General features: G+C 41.4%; 1 protein-coding gene across 1 annotated transcript in view; it reads right to left on the bottom strand.

Annotated features, from left to right (window-relative positions):
* Window positions 1–16,630, bottom strand: part of MPP7 (membrane palmitoylated protein 7) — a 517,419-nt gene that overhangs the window by 207,145 nt on the left and 293,644 nt on the right. Inside the window, exon 7 of the mRNA XM_030199273.1 lies at window positions 5,369–5,450. Within this exon, the coding sequence (XP_030055133.1) occupies window positions 5,369–5,450 (82 nt within the window). The remainder of the gene's footprint in view (window positions 1–5,368; window positions 5,451–16,630) is intronic.

The following is a 16,630-nucleotide window of genomic DNA, read 5'->3' as shown; positions in this document are numbered from 1 at the left end:
GGATCTAGGCCCAGGTGTTATGGACCTGTGAGAGCCCAGTGCAAGAGACAGAGGTCAGTGTGGTGGATAGAGAATGCCTTAAGAACATAAGAATAGCCATACTGGGTGAGCCCAATCGTCCATCTAACCTATCCTGCCTCCAACAGTGGCCAATCCAGGTCACAAGTACCTGGCAGAAACCGAAATAGTAGCAACATTCCATGCTACCAATCAATGGTGCACCAGAGGTCCAGGGTGCCTCAATGCCCTAGACCTTACAATGAGGTCAGCTGATCGAGGTGGACAGGCTTAGATGTTTCCTGGTAAGCATTTCTATGAGTCAGAGTTTGAGGACTCCTGAATCTTTGAGTAAGCACCAGAGATCTTCCCAGAGGAGGGGTCTCTTGTTGGTCTTCCTTCAGATCTCTCCCCACCATATGAGATAATCTTTTCCCGAGGAGTTCTCTCATTCATTGATTTTGTTAAGGGAGATGGCTAAGTCCATCCCATTTGACTTAGAAAATGATAATGAGTCAGGGCAGAGACATTGGACATTCTCCAGTTTGACAACCTTCCCCACCTCTTTCCCAAAGGAGGCTGGGACAGTCCCCAGGCACAGAATCCTTAAACTTGTACAGATGAAGATGTGGAAGATTCTCCTCCCCCCAAATCTGTACAGCAAGTCAATAAGGTGATCTGCTCGATGTATTACGTCCAAAAGGGATTTGAGAAGCACCAGCTTCCTCACCATTCCATACTGACCAATTCCACTATCAAGAGAGCCAAGAGTACAAAGACTCACTCTTCGTTGTCCCTGGGGAGACAGATGAGGACCCCGGGGTCTTCAGGAAAATTTTTGGTTTTTTTTAAGATTGCTATGCAAACAGCATGCATAGTTTCTTACCAGCTCTAATGAGCATGCACTTGTTGTGTGCAGTGTGGTGGAGTTCACAGACACTCTTCACCAAATGAAGGTTAATGAACGTTGTCAGCTAGTAGCCAAAAAGCAGGTACAGAAAGTACATAGTCCAGGCAACTTTTGATATAGCATTTACTTATTTATTTATTTACTTATTTATAAATTTCCTATATCCCGCTTACCTACAAATCTGGGCAACTTACAGAATCACATACATAATAAAATAAACTCAACTTACAGCATTAAACAAAACAAAATCCCTTCCACTATGGGGACTGATAGCCTAATTTGCTCTGCGCCTTTCATCTCAAGCCATCTGTGAACAAGCAGCTGGTGTACGTTTCATGCTCTGGAGATCATCTTTTTGGTGACAAGGTTCAGGAGGTTGCAGACCTCAGTTAAAAAACATAACACACTTGGATACAATGATGTCACTCTCCAGGTCCATTCAGCTCAGCCTCCTCATCCAGGAGGTGTTTCTGGTGAGGGCAACAGAGATCCTGCTACTCTCACAAGTGTAGGTAATGTGGGGCAATTTGGGGGTGAAGGAATGTGGCTCTAAGTCTCAGAACCCTGGCCCCAAGACTCAATACCTCTTTCCCACATATATTAATAACTGACCCCTCAGGGCTTCAAGAAAATTATAATGGATTATTATAGCAACAAAAAGTAATTTTAACAATCAGCAGGTTCTACAAATAGTTCAGATACAATTCCTATCACTAAAATCCCTGTCCTAGACAACCACAACAACAGGAAACAAGTATCTAATAAAATATGACCAGTATCAAATTGGTTTGACTCAGCACTTCACAGAATAAATATTTCAGCTGTCTCCCCTGATCTTTGGGTTTTACCAAGAGAAAGCTATATGACCTGCTAGTGAGAGCTCCATAATCATCCTAACCTTTTTGGTTTTTCCTCATATGAGTTCTATCCTCTTTATCATTTTGGTCACCCTTCTTTGAACCTTTTTTAATTCTGCTACATCTTTTTTGGGGATACAGCGACAGAATTGCATGCAATACTCAAGGTGAGGTCATACCATGGAGCGATATCCTTTGTCTTATTTAGCGCTATAGAAATGATAAGTAGTTGTAATAGTAGTCTTATTTTGTATCTTTTTCCTAATAATTAATTTTATCCTGTTTGCTTTCTTGGCTGCCACCGCACACTGGACAGATTTCAGCGTATTGTTTACAATGACACCACTCTTTCCGAGGATAAGCAGTATAAAATATTTTGTACTTTTTTGGGATCTTGCCAGGTATTTGTGATCTGGATTGGCCATTGTTGGAAATAGGATGCTGGGCTTGATGGACCTTTGGTCTGTCCCAGTATGGCAATACTTATGTAAGATCTTTTTCTTGGGTGCTGACTTCTAAGGTGGACCATAGCATCAAATGACAATGATTTAGATTATTCTTCCCAATGTGAATCACTTTACATTTGTCCGCATTAAATTTCATCTGCCATTTGGATACCCAGTCTTCCATTTTCCTCTGATGTACTCATAACAATTTTTCACACTCTGCATGTATTTTGACAACTTTGAATAGTTTGTTATTGATATGGACATCGGGGAAGCCACTTCTTGCCCTGGAAATGGTAGCTTGGATTGGTGCTACAAATTGAGTTTCTGCCAGGTACTTGTGACCTGGATTGGCCACTGATGGAAGCAGGATACTGGACTAGATGAACCATTGGTCTGACCCAGTATGGCTATTCTTATGTTCTTATGTACAATAAAAACATAGGCTTCCACTCTTCCATGGAACACCCAATGAGAAGCTATAATGGGTTAAAATGTACATTGCAATACCATATGCAGTCCCACATAAAACACTTACATGTGTCTTGGTGTGTCTACAGGTACCCTTAACACGTAAGCTGCACTAAAATATCCGCTATCACAACAATGTGTCGTGGGACAAGTAGCCCTTTGTGTACCATATATATCCTACAAGTAAGAACCCCCCCTTCACATACACACACATCCTTGCTACTTTTACAGGAGTGGGCTCCCTGTCAAACACCATCAGTAGCTAGAGATTAGCACCCCTCTCAGAAAGCCCCCCCCCAAATGAGGGATGCAGGAAGTGTAGCCTGGGACTGCAGTGCATGGCTTTCAGGATGCATAATGTATTGGCAATTAGACAGTTCTAACCTTATCTTACTCAAGTCAGGCAAGACATGGACAGGCATTACTCCAGAATAAGCAGTAGCCAGGGTGGCAGCTTCTGAAAGTCTACAGGAGGCTACTGGCATCATAGCAACCCTGTATATACAAATAATCTGAAAGATCCAACAGCACCTACAGTCAAGTGCAAAATGATGTAATGTTGTTAAAGCCAGTACAGTATTGTATGTGCACTAGTGTTGCAGGTTTGTCATGATAGCTGAAATCCAGAATCCAAAGGCTGGAAGAAGGACTGGAGTTTAGGGATCTGTGAACTACTGCAGGGGCCCGTAAAAATGCAGTATTGCCTAGGAAGCCCCGTTCTTTACCAGCAGCCTTAATGGAGGGTGGCATACTGGCCAGTGTACCAAGCATATGCTTGGGTTGACTGGTGCACCAGAGGCTGGACTTTCATCGCTCACAGCAGCACTAATGACATAACTGGCAGAACGGTATTTGTGGAATGCCAAATAGCTGTGCAAAATGAACCCATCTTTTCCATTTTGGGGGTTGACAAGCATGCTAACAGAGACCAGATAGTGCCACTTTTAGCCCTCTGAATTGAGACAAAGGGTCGTAAAAATGAACATGGAAAGTATAGATCAATTTCATACAAAAGTCATAAATGTCTAGTGTCCACCTTGTAAAAATGCCCTAAGTAAACATCTATTCACAATTCATATATCCAGCTAGCGCTAAATTAGAAAGGAACCATGTCTATGAAATCCATATGCAAAAAGCACCATTCCAACATTCAAAGTAAGCCTATATAAATGTCTGTGACACCAGATACTCGCAGTATTATAACACCAATAGAATGGCATCATGAAAAGAGCTTCTCACACTCAAGGTGACTTTCACCTAGGCTGGGGTGGAGCTTCTGGTTACAGAGGACATCAAGGTGGTAAATGTCCAGCTCCTTTATCATTAGCCCAAAATGTTTCAACACAGGAGCACCTGCATCAGGGTTAACTAAACCGACTGATAAATTTTACTCCTGCTTGGAATTCTGTGCCATAAAAAAAAAAAAAATCAAAATTCTGCACAAAATAATTCAAAATTCTGCAAACAAAATTTGCAAGTTTATTAGTCATAATTTAACCAATATTACAGCCCCCTCCCTATACAGAGATAACATCCATATTTTTCCCTGCATCCATATATTTTCCAGACCTAACTGCACCCACAAGTAGCATCCTCCCCTCCTCCACCCACACACAGCATCCACCTTTTTAAAACCCGCCCTCCACCCATAAGCATCCACCATTTTTATAGCCCCTCCCAATACCCACCCACATATAGCATCTACTTTTTTTATAGCCCACTCTCCCCACCCTCCCACAGTATCCATCTTTTAACAGCCCCTCCCCCCACAGCATTCACCTTTTCTTTGCAGCCCCCTCTCTGCAGCATCCACCTCCCCCACAGCAGCCACTTTTTTGCAGCCCCCCCACCACAGTAGTCATTTTTACAGCCCCCTTCCCCCACAGCAGCCACCTTTTTTTACAGTCTCCTCCCCCCCCCCCCCCAAAGCATCAACTCCCTCCCTCTCTGCACCCACATGCCATCCATATTTTTTTTCAGTCGCCCCTGCACTCACCATGAAGTAGGAGCAGAAGGAGTTGCATGTGAATACCTCTTTCGGCAGGTTAAGAACCCCACTCTTTCCTGTCCACTGCCATGGTCCAGTGCCGCTGCTTTTTCCAAATGGCCGCCGAGACTTCCTGTTGCAGTCTCATGAGATTACTGCTTGAAGTCTCGGCAGACATTTGGAAAAAGCGGCGGCGCGCAGGAAAGAGTGGGGTTCTTTCCTGCCCCTGATGAGGACTCTAGACTAGTACAGCATACTCAGGTAAGCATGGGGAGGGCCCACTAAGGCTCGAGAGGTGGGCTGGCAGCGAAGGAACCAGCAAGCAGAGATTCTGTGCACAAATGTGGAATTCTGTGTTGCATTGGAATTCTGCGCAAATTCTGCATTCTGTATTCGCGCAGAATTCCAGCAGGAGTAAAACTTGGACTGCATAGATACACAACCACCTTATAAAGTATGCCAGACTCACTTAAGGTTATATGGAGAAACCACAATACACAATTTAGAATAGCCTCCCAGGCATGTGGCAGTTCATGTGTTCAACCAGAAATTATCAAGCCATCTGCCACATTTTTACAATACGTTCATTTGTTTTCCGAAAACTGTCCTCAAGTACTCTGATTTATCCGCTGTCTTGTCTCTCCTCTTCCTTCACTGTGATATTTTTCTTTTGAAAAGTTGGTGCTGAGAATGTGCTTACCACTTCTATCTGCAGCTCCTCCTCGCATTATTCTAGCTACCACAATAGCTCCCGTGGTCTCTTCCTTCCTAATTGTAGCACCCTGTAAAAGTAGAGATATGTTCAATTCACATAACTGATGTTCTCCTTTATGAAGCATCAAGTTAATGATCCTTTCAACAATGCAAAAGTCTCCCAAGAAAAATATTTCACTTTATGAATCATTTTGCTTCTTAGCAGGTAGAGGTAGGGCTTGCACTGGCTCAGGGTGTGTAAAGCCTACCTCACTAAGAGCCAGATGTACAAAGGGCCCATTAAGAATCCGTCTGCATTTCCAAATTGGTAAAAATTTACCGATTTAGAAACACAGAGGGATTCACAAAGAGAATCGCATGCAAATGAGATGCTCTTTGCTTGTGTGACCAAGCTCATTTGCATGCGATATCGGGGAATCCAGTCAGTGAGCTGGGCATGCGCAGAACAGTCAATCGCTATGCGTGGCTGCTCTGCGCATGCTACAGACGGCTCTCATACACCCAGACAAGCTGGAAGTATGAAAGCAATACATTTATCCTTTTTTTTTTTTTTTTTGCAAGCACAAAAGCGCATTTTTTTTTTTTGGATGGGCATACCTGTGTTGGGGCTCCCTGCCTCCCGCTGCAGGGGAAAAGTGGGAAAAACCTCTCTGCTGCTCTCCGCTCTTCTGGGAGGAATCAGCATCGGGTCTTGGTTCCACCCCCAGCTGTTCCTGCTGCTTCCTTCTATTGGCCAGCTGGCATCCTAGAACACCCATCTCCCTGAAGATGGACTCTCATTGGCTGGCTGCTGTCCGAACTCTTCATCCCTGCAGGGCTTCCCTGATAACATCACTTTAGAGCTATGAACTGATTGGATCCGAACTTCCTGGTGCCCCCCTCCACAAAGAGGGGCTAAACCAATTGGACAGCGTCAGCCTGGGATGTCCCGCCCACTCAATACTGGAAGTGATGTCATCATGGAAGCCCTGCAGGTAGGTTGGGACAGCAGCCAGCTAATGAGAGTCCATCTTCAGCGAGATAGGCATTCTAGGATGTCAGCCGGCCAATAGAAGGAAGCAGCAGGAAATGCTAGGGGTGGAACCAAACCCTGAGTGTTTCCCACAGATGCTGTTTGATGGACCCTTGTCTTCCTTGCATTTTTGGTAAGTCACCATTACTTTTATGCTTTACATTTCAGTACTGCTCCCGCCCCCCTCCCTCCCCCCCAATTTCATGCCAGTAAAATGTCATTTGAAAACGAAACATGACACAGCATTCATACACGCAAAGAAGCTGCGTGTAAGCTGGTGTACTTTTTTTTTTTGTGCTCCATCTTCCCTGCCTTGTTTTTCCCCTTCTCCTACTTGCGACAATGAAGAACCAGCAGGTCCAGCCCTCCCAGTAAAATTTCCACTGTAAAGGCAGGGACTGCTTTTGTGCATGAGGTTGGAAACAGTAGTGCATCGCATTGCATGCACATTAAATAGCTCATTATAATAGCTTTGCATTCCGTTTTCATTAGCTGCTACCGTGACAGGAAAGTGGCTCGGAGAACCCTTTTGTGCATGTTCCGGTTTACTATTTGCGCGCTAAACCGGCTAGAACTAGTTTAAAAACCACATTGCTAGCTCATTAAGTTTAGTGCATCTGGTCCCAAGTTAGCCTTCAAAGAAGCAATAGTGTATTTTGCTCTCACTGCTGTACTGTCTTCTCTGTATGAGCACTGGCATCGCTGTAGGTTTAAGTGCGAGAACAGGCACTTCCTGTTCTCATGTTTAAACCTAAAGTGATTGGTAGCTGAGCACGGAGGAGAGCAGAGCTACAAGAATTTATTTGTGCATTCTTGTATCCCACTGTTATCCAAAAACATGTTTTGGTTCATTTTGGTTAGCAGTTACAATAGTTGTTTACATTTAGAGTTTAGTTGTGACTTATAGTGATGGTTTACAAGTGCAGTTTATATTTCGGTTGGGATTTAAGTGAAGGTTTATGATTAGTGATCAGAATAAAACTATGGATAAATTATTTGTTATAGAATTTTTTTAAAAGGTATGTTTTCAGTTCTTTTCTAAACTGAAGATAGTTCGTGATGCTTTGTGTGATCTTTGGTATTGAGTTCCACCATTTGGAACCCAGGTATTAAGTCCAGCCTTGTACAGGAAGTTGTAGGCTAGGTTTCTGCAAGTTGGTAGGTGGAGAAGTAAGTAGTTTCTGGTTTCCAGATTCACGTTTCTTGGTGATATTCTATCAAGTCTAACATGTACTCTAGTGACATACCAAATAGTGTTTTGCAGAAGATGGTGCTCACTTTAAAGAACAGTCTTGCCTTGATTGGCAGCCAGTGCAGCATTTTGAGTAGTGGGGTGGCTCTTTCGTATTTCAGCTTCTTTAAGATTAGCTATGCTACTGCAGTTTGGATGGTTTGTATTGATTTCAGTGTGCTTTCCTTCATTCATTAAAGTGACAAGTTCTCACCCTTGCAAAGGGTAGAGCTGATGGTGCCAAAAATGGGGGGGGGGGGGGGGGGGGGCAAAGATAAAACAACAGTTGGCTAAGGGCATCACAACCCCTTAGCCAGCAGTGGGTAAAGGGAACAGCTTGGTACACTTATTGTGAAACAATATTAGGCATGCAAATTAAAATCAGCAGTGGATAGCAAACACACCAAGGATGAGCTCTATCCACTAGTACTAGCTTCCAAAGAAAAGAAAACTCTGTTTATTAAATACAGAAAGACACATTTCCCTCGCCTGTTCACTATTAAAAGGCCATAATCGTTAAGTAAGCAAACCATGTGTAAACTCCATATTTGGTTACTGCTGTTCAAAAAGCCAGAGCTGACTAGTTGGTAAAACATGTTATCTATACATTTTGCTCTTGAACAATATGGTCTTGAGGATAAAACAAAACATGAATTTTTAGTCCCTTCCATAAATAATTAATAAATGCAGATAATCACACTGGGCATATGATGCAGAATCAAACAAAGCTGCTTTTATCATTGGAAATTGGGACCACTTTGGCTGTGAACTGGACTTTTCAGAGGCCTCTCTCTAGGTATCCAAGGCCTTACCTTTGGCCTCAAATCTGTTTTTCTTATCTGACATACCCATGTTTGTACTGCTTTGTCACTGAATCGCACCTGCTACACCCAGAGGCCTTCACCTCCTCTTATCAGTTAGTAACTGAATACCAGATGCACAAAGCTTACCGTGCTCTAGCCGGTCTAAAGCAAACATTTATGTAGCTAGTAATGCACAAAGGGGATTTCCGTGGCTCTAACATGTGCCGTTAGCAGCCGCCGAGAACCCCATGCAAATGTATTCTAATGAGCTCATTCATAGTCTAATGTGTATTCCAGGGAATGCACAGCTCCAGAGCAGCCCTAATTTAACAAGCAAATTTTACAGCTGCTCTGGAGCTGTCAGAACGGAGAGACGTACAAGCAGGAAGCTATAAAGGATGTCTGCTTATGCTTCCTACCTCTTACCTCCTGGCGCCCCACCCCCCCCTTGAATATTTTTTAAAAACTTTTCCTGGTGGGTCAATGAACCACAACATCCCCCTGGGCGCCACCATTTTGTTCCGGGAGGGCCCAAGTTAAAAGTGAGGAGCACGCACAGGGAATGGGGTTCTGGCCATTGGACCACCATGGAAATTTAAAAAAAAATGTTTGTGGGGTCACGGGAGAGGTCATGGTCCACTGGAAAAAAAAAAAAAAAGATTAGGGTGGTCAGAGTCCACTGGACCACCAGGGTAAAAAAAAAAAAAAAACATGGGTTTGGGGGGGGGGGGGGGGGGGAGGGTCCAATGCATCAGAGCTGTCAAATCCATTTGACAGCTCAAACTGGCAAACTGCTAGGATGCACAAAGGGGGATCCATGAAGATCATTTGCATGCGATCCCCTTTGTGCATTGTTGGCGACTCACTAAATTTTAGCAAGGCAGTCATATTTTACGGCTGCCTTTGTACATTGGAGCCGGAGAGAAACATTCCTTTCTGTATTCGTGAATGTGTTACCCTGGCCAGGCTCTATGCACACGTTCATATCTTGATTGCTTGCCCAGTCCAGGCTCTGTCCTGTTTTGGGCTGGGCAGAGCATGAGTTTAACTTCACTATGCACTGACATTTTTTAGGGAAACATATTTTTTCTTTGGCTTTTTGCTCCAAAATTCCAGGCCCCTCATGCCCCCCTCCCTGTGAAAGGGAAGCAAGATATTGCCATGAATACCTTCTACCTGTACCTAGAAGCTCTGTGAACTGACCAATCAGTTGGCATCATATTAAAAGTTTATGCTATTTTCTGGGTGAAGGTGTGTGAGGCTGTAGTCCATGCCAATTTGTCATCTGAAAATACAAAAGAACTCACAAGATACCAGCAGGAGTCACTGCTGTTCTAGACCAGCATACAACACTTTGCAAGATAAAAGAGGGGGAATGACCTTCTCTTCACATAAAATGTACTAGCAAAGCATAAATCAAGGTGAACTGTGAACTATAAAACTGTAATCTCATAAAATAAGTCATCCCACTTCAGTAGTCCAAGTGCTGGTCATTTCTCACATGGACTACTTTAATGGTTTCTATGTGGACCTCCATTTATGTCGCCTACAAATATTACAACTGATGTAAAACTCTACAGGGCAGTTGCTCACAACACTAAGTTTCATGATCACATCCAGCCTGTTTATTATGATCACAAGAGCCCTGTTTACTAAGCCACTCTGTAGGAGCGCTAACATTTTTAGTGCATGCTAATACTGAGATGCCCATAGGAATATATGGGTGTCTCTAGCATTATTGTGTGCTAATTTGTAGCACACCTTAGCAAACAGGGCCCTAAGGCTGCTTTATGAGATTTTGCAGGACAGGGTCCCGTTGTGTCTTAAAGAAATGGTTCTGACATGTCCTCATTAAGCCTTTGCACTCTGCCCAGAAATTCCTTCTGGAGATTCTTGACAATATTTGCACACTACTAAGAATCATGCTTTCTTGTGCTTTTTTTCTTACAATCTGTTTGTTTAATAAGGCTTGATATACTATATATTTCAAAATACAAGGATCTATGTGGTGTACATAAGAAAAAAAAAAAAGCAAAGAATAAAAAGGAAAATAATGCCAGTAATAAAACAGAGTAAAAACATTCATCCAAGAGATAGAGTAGCACATCAAATCACAACACAGTCCAGGGGCCAACTCATAGCTGCTAGTCTTTAACTGAAAGCTTGTTGATAGTAATGCGTTTTGAGGAGAGATCTAAATTTAAAAAATGATTATTCATTGCAAATATGCCCAGGAAAGTTATTCCAAAGCTTAGGAGCCAAGTAGAAAAAAAAGCAGTGAGATGTGTGAACTCTATGAGATTGTCTAGGATTTGGAAATACTAATTGGACGGCATCAAGAGACCCAAGGTTTCATGAAGGTGTGTAAGAGGAGATTAACACTGAAAGGTAAGTAGGATCCCCAATATAGTAAAAGCCTTGTGAAGAAGCACAAGAATTTTAAAAGAAATGCGATATTTTATAGGAAGCCAGTATAAATGGGAAAGCAATGGGGTCGAGTGTTCAAACCTGCTAGCTTTATGAAGAATATGAGTTGCACATTTTGTAAAGTTTGAAGCTACTTAATTTGTGCAGAAGGAAGGCCGGCTTCAACCAATGAACCAATCAGGGTGTGAGGAATGTATGTTAAGCAGTATGTAACGAGGTGAAGTCCAAAACAAAGTGAACAGAATGAATAAGTCGAATTGCTGAGAACCCAAGTCTAACTACTTCAGAAATTTGCTTAACAAAAGACAGCTGAGAGTCTAGTCACACTCCTAGGTAATTGAAAGAAGATATGGGGTGGACTGGGAGATCAAAAAGAGCTAGGCAGAGTGTAGACTGTGGTAATGAACCAAATACCCAGCAAGCTGATGTTTTTTTCTGGATTCAGTTTTAGCTTATTCTCACCCAGCCAGTCTGCCAGAGCAGAAAGACAATCTTGAAGAAGTTGCAACTACTAAACTATTATCCACATAAATGAAATATCTAATATTAAATGATTGAATTAAGGCTGTAAGTGGACTAATGAAAATGGAAAATGTTAAAGAGCAGTGGGGACAAGACAGAACCTTGGGAATGCCACAAGTGATGAAATAGGGGGAAGAGATTGTGGAATTAGAAGAGACTGCAAAAGAACAATTTGACAGAAGAGAACCAATCATGAATCAAACCACAGATTCCAGTATCAGATAAGTGGGATAAAAGAAGAGAATGATCAACAAGATCAAAAGCTGTGGAGAGGTCAAGACATACCACAAGTGAGATAGGACCTTTATCAACGTGCTGTGGAGGTCATTGAGAAAAATAGTAAGAATAGTTTCTGTGCTACAGCCTTGAAAGGAAAACAGACTGACATGGGTGAAGAATTAAAGTCTTTTCAGTACAGTCACATAGTTGATAGACAACAAATTGAACAATAGTTTAGAGGGTTTAAAGGATCTAGAGGTTGTTTTTTTAACAACGAAACAAATGTTGAATTGGCCGATTATTTACTTTCTTTTTGTAAACTATGCAAATTTTTGTTGGTTAAAATTGCTGGCAGGACCTCGGGATCCCCACCAGCCAAGGTATTGGAGTGGCAGTGTGTAGGGGGGGGGGGGGGGGAGAGCAGCAGCAGTGGGGATACTGGAAGTTGGGGGCAGCCCTGGTGTATTGTGAGATGTAGGATATAGGATGGGATGGCTTTTTTTTTCTAATTGTAAATGACGATTAATTGTATTGATAGCTTATAAGATGTGTATATTTTTTGTGGGTATTTTGGAGATTTTTTTTTTCTTTTTAACTATAAAATGATGATCAGTTATCTTGTATTTCATTTTAGGTCTTGTGATACAGGCAAATCACTAAACGTCCAAAAGCACTTTTACCCACATTCCTGACACAGTAACCATGAAAACATGATTTCACGTCGGATGTGGTCTTAAATTAAGTTTTGGAGTATGTATGTTGGATTGAATTTTCCCAAATAATCAAAAACCCTTAGAGAGAGTAGCACAAAAACAGTGTACACCAAAAGCTAATCCAAAAATGTAAGTTCACAGGATTCAAATAACTGAAATATTAAAGAATGGAAGAAATTCAGTTGTTAAAACTGACTCATTGTTCCGAAAGTAACCAATTATAAATGTGCCACTAAAAGTGACTAATCACATATGTTCTGTTTAACATCATTAGTTTATCTCCCCAAGTGCACAAATTGTGTAAACCTAATATTCCCTAATCAATATTAACAGATATGTGAAAACAAAATTTAAAACATTTTTGGACCATTTTGAAGTAGTGCACATTATGGTTCTAATATATAACAATTCTTGGACTAATAATTATACATTTGTGAAAGTAAAAGCTGAATGGCTCACTCTTTCATATCATGATGGTCCATCTTATTTATTTTTACTGATGAGGCTAGTTTGCGATTTGACTGTGTGTAGTCTGAGCTTTGAAACATTTTTTGGGCTGAATTGCTGAAAAAAAACCTTAAGATATTCTGCATCCTCTTCCTGCAAAGTCATAAAAATGATACAGAGAATCGTGAAGCTAACCCACTTAATGGCTCTATTGGGAGTCATTAAGGAGATGGCAATACCGGCATCATCCTGTGTCACAAAAAAAAAAAAACAACGGAGAGGGTCAAAGTACAAAGTACAAAAAAACCCAGTCCAGAAAAAAGCACAAAGGGCTCTCCTGAATGGAACGTTAATGATGATCCGACATGGGCCATGTTTCGGTGTGAACAAACCCTTGCCTCAGGGGTCAATTACTAAATGCACAAATCTCTTGACGTTCCACTCCATTTCAGACACTGGCTCCTGATTTCTCTAAGCCGACCATTATTGTTATATTGTGCCACTACATATGTGATCATCCTCTGTCACAGCATACCACACCAGGCTAGTTGCTGTATTCTGTATTAACTAGAAGATGCACACACACACAAAAATTGGAACATGTACTAGCTATGCATTACAATAAACTATTCTACTGGTTATCAACACATGAACCACACTGACCAGATCTTTTTGGTCAGTGTGGCTAAGTATGGCATCTCAACTAAGAAAAAAATGGGTGGATCTCACCAGACTTTACCTGAGGTGGCACTGACGATTTATCAGCAGTTATCACGTCAAAAAGTTATGGACCTAATTTCACTGAAACAAAAACTTCCTCCAGCCCTTGCCAACACTGACTCCACTGCTACACATTTCAGACTGCCTAGCAATCAGCTACTCTTTAACGATGTATTAATTGTTAATGCCTTATTCCTTCGGTACCTCTCCCTCAATCTCTATTAGCCAAGATAGACAAGGATCCAATGGGCTACATATCTGTTATACTGACCTTGATAGAGAAGCAACCTCACTCTCTACTATCTTGGAAAAACCGAAGTCCAGCCACATTGCTATTTATAAGTACTTCTCCCATTCTTACCACAACCTACTGTCAAAATCATCATTCAACTCTGCATAGATGATGATTTCTTATCCACAAAAGCAGTAGAAAATCTTTCAGAGAGCTCATCTGGAAAAAAAAACGTCATTCCAGTTATCAGCCCCTGCAAAGTATTCATTAAGTGGAACAATTGCTTTGGGTGGTTCAGAGAACATAAATATGATCTTTTGTAGTCAAAATAGCTGCCTTATATGCACTTGATATTTATATCTACTGCACTTTATTTGCCTTGATTGCCAATTTATGCCATTTGACAACTTAAGACTTCTGATTATCAAAAATGGAACTAATTAGCTCATTCAATTAAATTGCTCGTGAAAAATTGGGTGTATGCCCACATTTACATACAAAACGTTTGGTAAGTTTTATAGAATTATGGTAAATATTCAAAGTGCAATTACATCGTGAAGTGAAATAGTCGTATTAAGATATTCTCTGTTTTGTTCTCCATTTCTTTCCATCCAAAGCTGAATAATTCAGCAAAGTATCTAATACAAGCAGTGTTTTTCAGACATTCAGCATCTATATTCCCTCTTTATGAAAAAGCTGCTGACATTTAATCCTCTGCAACTCAATATCTTTAACTATCAATGTGAACAGGCCCACACTGTTTTAGGGATGTCTTTTGGACTGAGTTACATAGCTTGCCTTTGGCTCCTCCTCAGTACATCTTTTCTGAGCTTCACATTGCTCCAATGCAGCAAAGGAATTATACAGGTGCAAAAGTTGGGAGGATGAATGCTTCTGTGTCACAGGTTTTAGTATACCTGAGCCTCCCCATCTATTCCTTTTTTGCTTTATTCTCTGTGGCAGTTGTGGTAGTAAAATTACTGGGAATTGAGTAGTCCTGGATGCTTCCTTTATTACAGCCAATTTGTTCTGGAGTTTGTTGATTTTGCCTTTCATGGCTGATTTTGGAAACAGATGGGGGGGAAAGCTCTAAGGTACCAGATGGTTTGTTTGCCTTAAAACTAAGGTACAACATATAATGCATGGAATAAAAGTCATGTTGATATGCTTAAAAGGTGTGAGGTGTACTATGTTAAGGGATATCAAAAAGCAGGATTCTTCAATAGAGGGGTTTAATGAAGATAATCGTCTGCCTAGGGTTGGGTGAGAGGGCAGGAAGGGACTACAAAGTCAGGATAGAAATATAGCAACTTACAGGAACCAGATCTCCAAATCAGAGGAAAGGAATTTTTTTTAACACATAGGATAGATAGACATAAAAGTCAGCAGATTATATGAACCCTATTGAGAAAGTCGGACACAACAGAGCAGAGCAGTTTTAAATTTATGAAAATCCAACACACAAATTTGAAAATATATAAATTCAAAATATCTTAGCTTCAGGCTTGCACTGCTTTTCAGGATTTCCATCTTTCCACGAAGCAGCCCATCCCTTAAAGACAGACTCCTACTAGGCACCAGGTACAATGGGAATTAAATTAAGCCTCAATTCTGCGGCAGGAAGATTTAAAAAAAAAAAAAAAGTCACAGATCTGGAAGAACAAAAGGATAAAGTACAGTTTAAAAACAAAAGGACAGAAGTATAGTAACTTATAGGAACCAGTAGATCTCCAAGTCAGAGATGTTAGGAGGTTTACACACAAGAGATTTTGGTAGAACAACAGAGGTTCCTTCTTTATGTGGGACTGAGGGTAGAATGAGTAATTCACCACAAATGTGGTAAAACAAGAGACATGGATTAGATAACTGTTATGCACTTAGGAATATTGAAAAAGACCACATTTATGTGGCTTATCACATTCTAACCTTTTGTATATATACTGATAAAGTATATGAATACAAGTAACTAAGTACAAGTATGGGTTTATTTACAAGAATTAAATATACTACTACTTAACATTTCTAGAGCGCTACTAGGGTTACGCAGCGCTGTACAGATTAACATAAATTGACATAAAGGACAGTCCCTGCTCCAAGGAGCTTACAATCTAAAGGGCGAAATGTCAAGTAGGGGCAGTCCAGGTTTCCTGAATAGAGGTATGATGGTTAGGTGCTGAAGGCAACATTGAAGAGGTGGGCTTTGAGCAAGGCTTTGAAGATGGGCAGGGAGGGGGCCTGGCGTATGGGCTCAGGGAGTTTATTCCAGGCATAGGGTGAGGCGAGGCAGAAAGGGCGGAGCCTGGAGTTGGCGGTGGTGGAGAAGGGTACTGCCTGGAGGGATTTGTCTTGAGAACGGAGGTTACGGGTAGGAATGTAAGGGGAGATGAGGGTAGAGAGGAAGGGAGGGGCTGTAGCTCGAGATCATTTGTAGGTTAAAAGAAGCTTAAACTGTATGCAGTTCCTGATCGGAAGACAGTGAAGTGACTTGAGGAGAGGGGTGATATGAGTGTACCGGTTCAGGCGGAAGATAAGGCGTGCAGCAGAGTTTTGAACGGACTGAAGGGGGGATAGGTATAAACAAGAATAAAAATGGAAATAATTAGAATACAATTATTTTAGGGTTTACATTTAACTCTGGGCAGCATGTTCAGCAGATTGGATGAACCGTGCAGGTCTTTTATCTGCTGACATTTACTATGTAATGTAACAGAATAAAACTTGAATAAAGGTTCAAAACAAAAGCACTTCCAAATGTACTTTAAATTAATTGGAATAAATACACACTCCCTGTATTAAAACTCCTATTGTCTGTTCCGTGCAAGAGATTACAGATCTTGACCATGCAACCTGCATGTGGTTGCAAATCTCTCCCTCCTAGGGGTGGCTGGGAACAGCAGGTGGTTTTGTCCAGGCAGGGTTCAC

The sequence above is a fragment of the Microcaecilia unicolor genome, chromosome 1 (genome assembly GCF_901765095.1).
Source record: "Microcaecilia unicolor chromosome 1, aMicUni1.1, whole genome shotgun sequence".
Classification (NCBI taxonomy): domain Eukaryota; kingdom Metazoa; phylum Chordata; class Amphibia; order Gymnophiona; family Siphonopidae; genus Microcaecilia; species Microcaecilia unicolor.
Note: the sequence above shows the minus strand (reverse complement) of the source record. Positions and strands in the feature narration are given on the sequence as shown.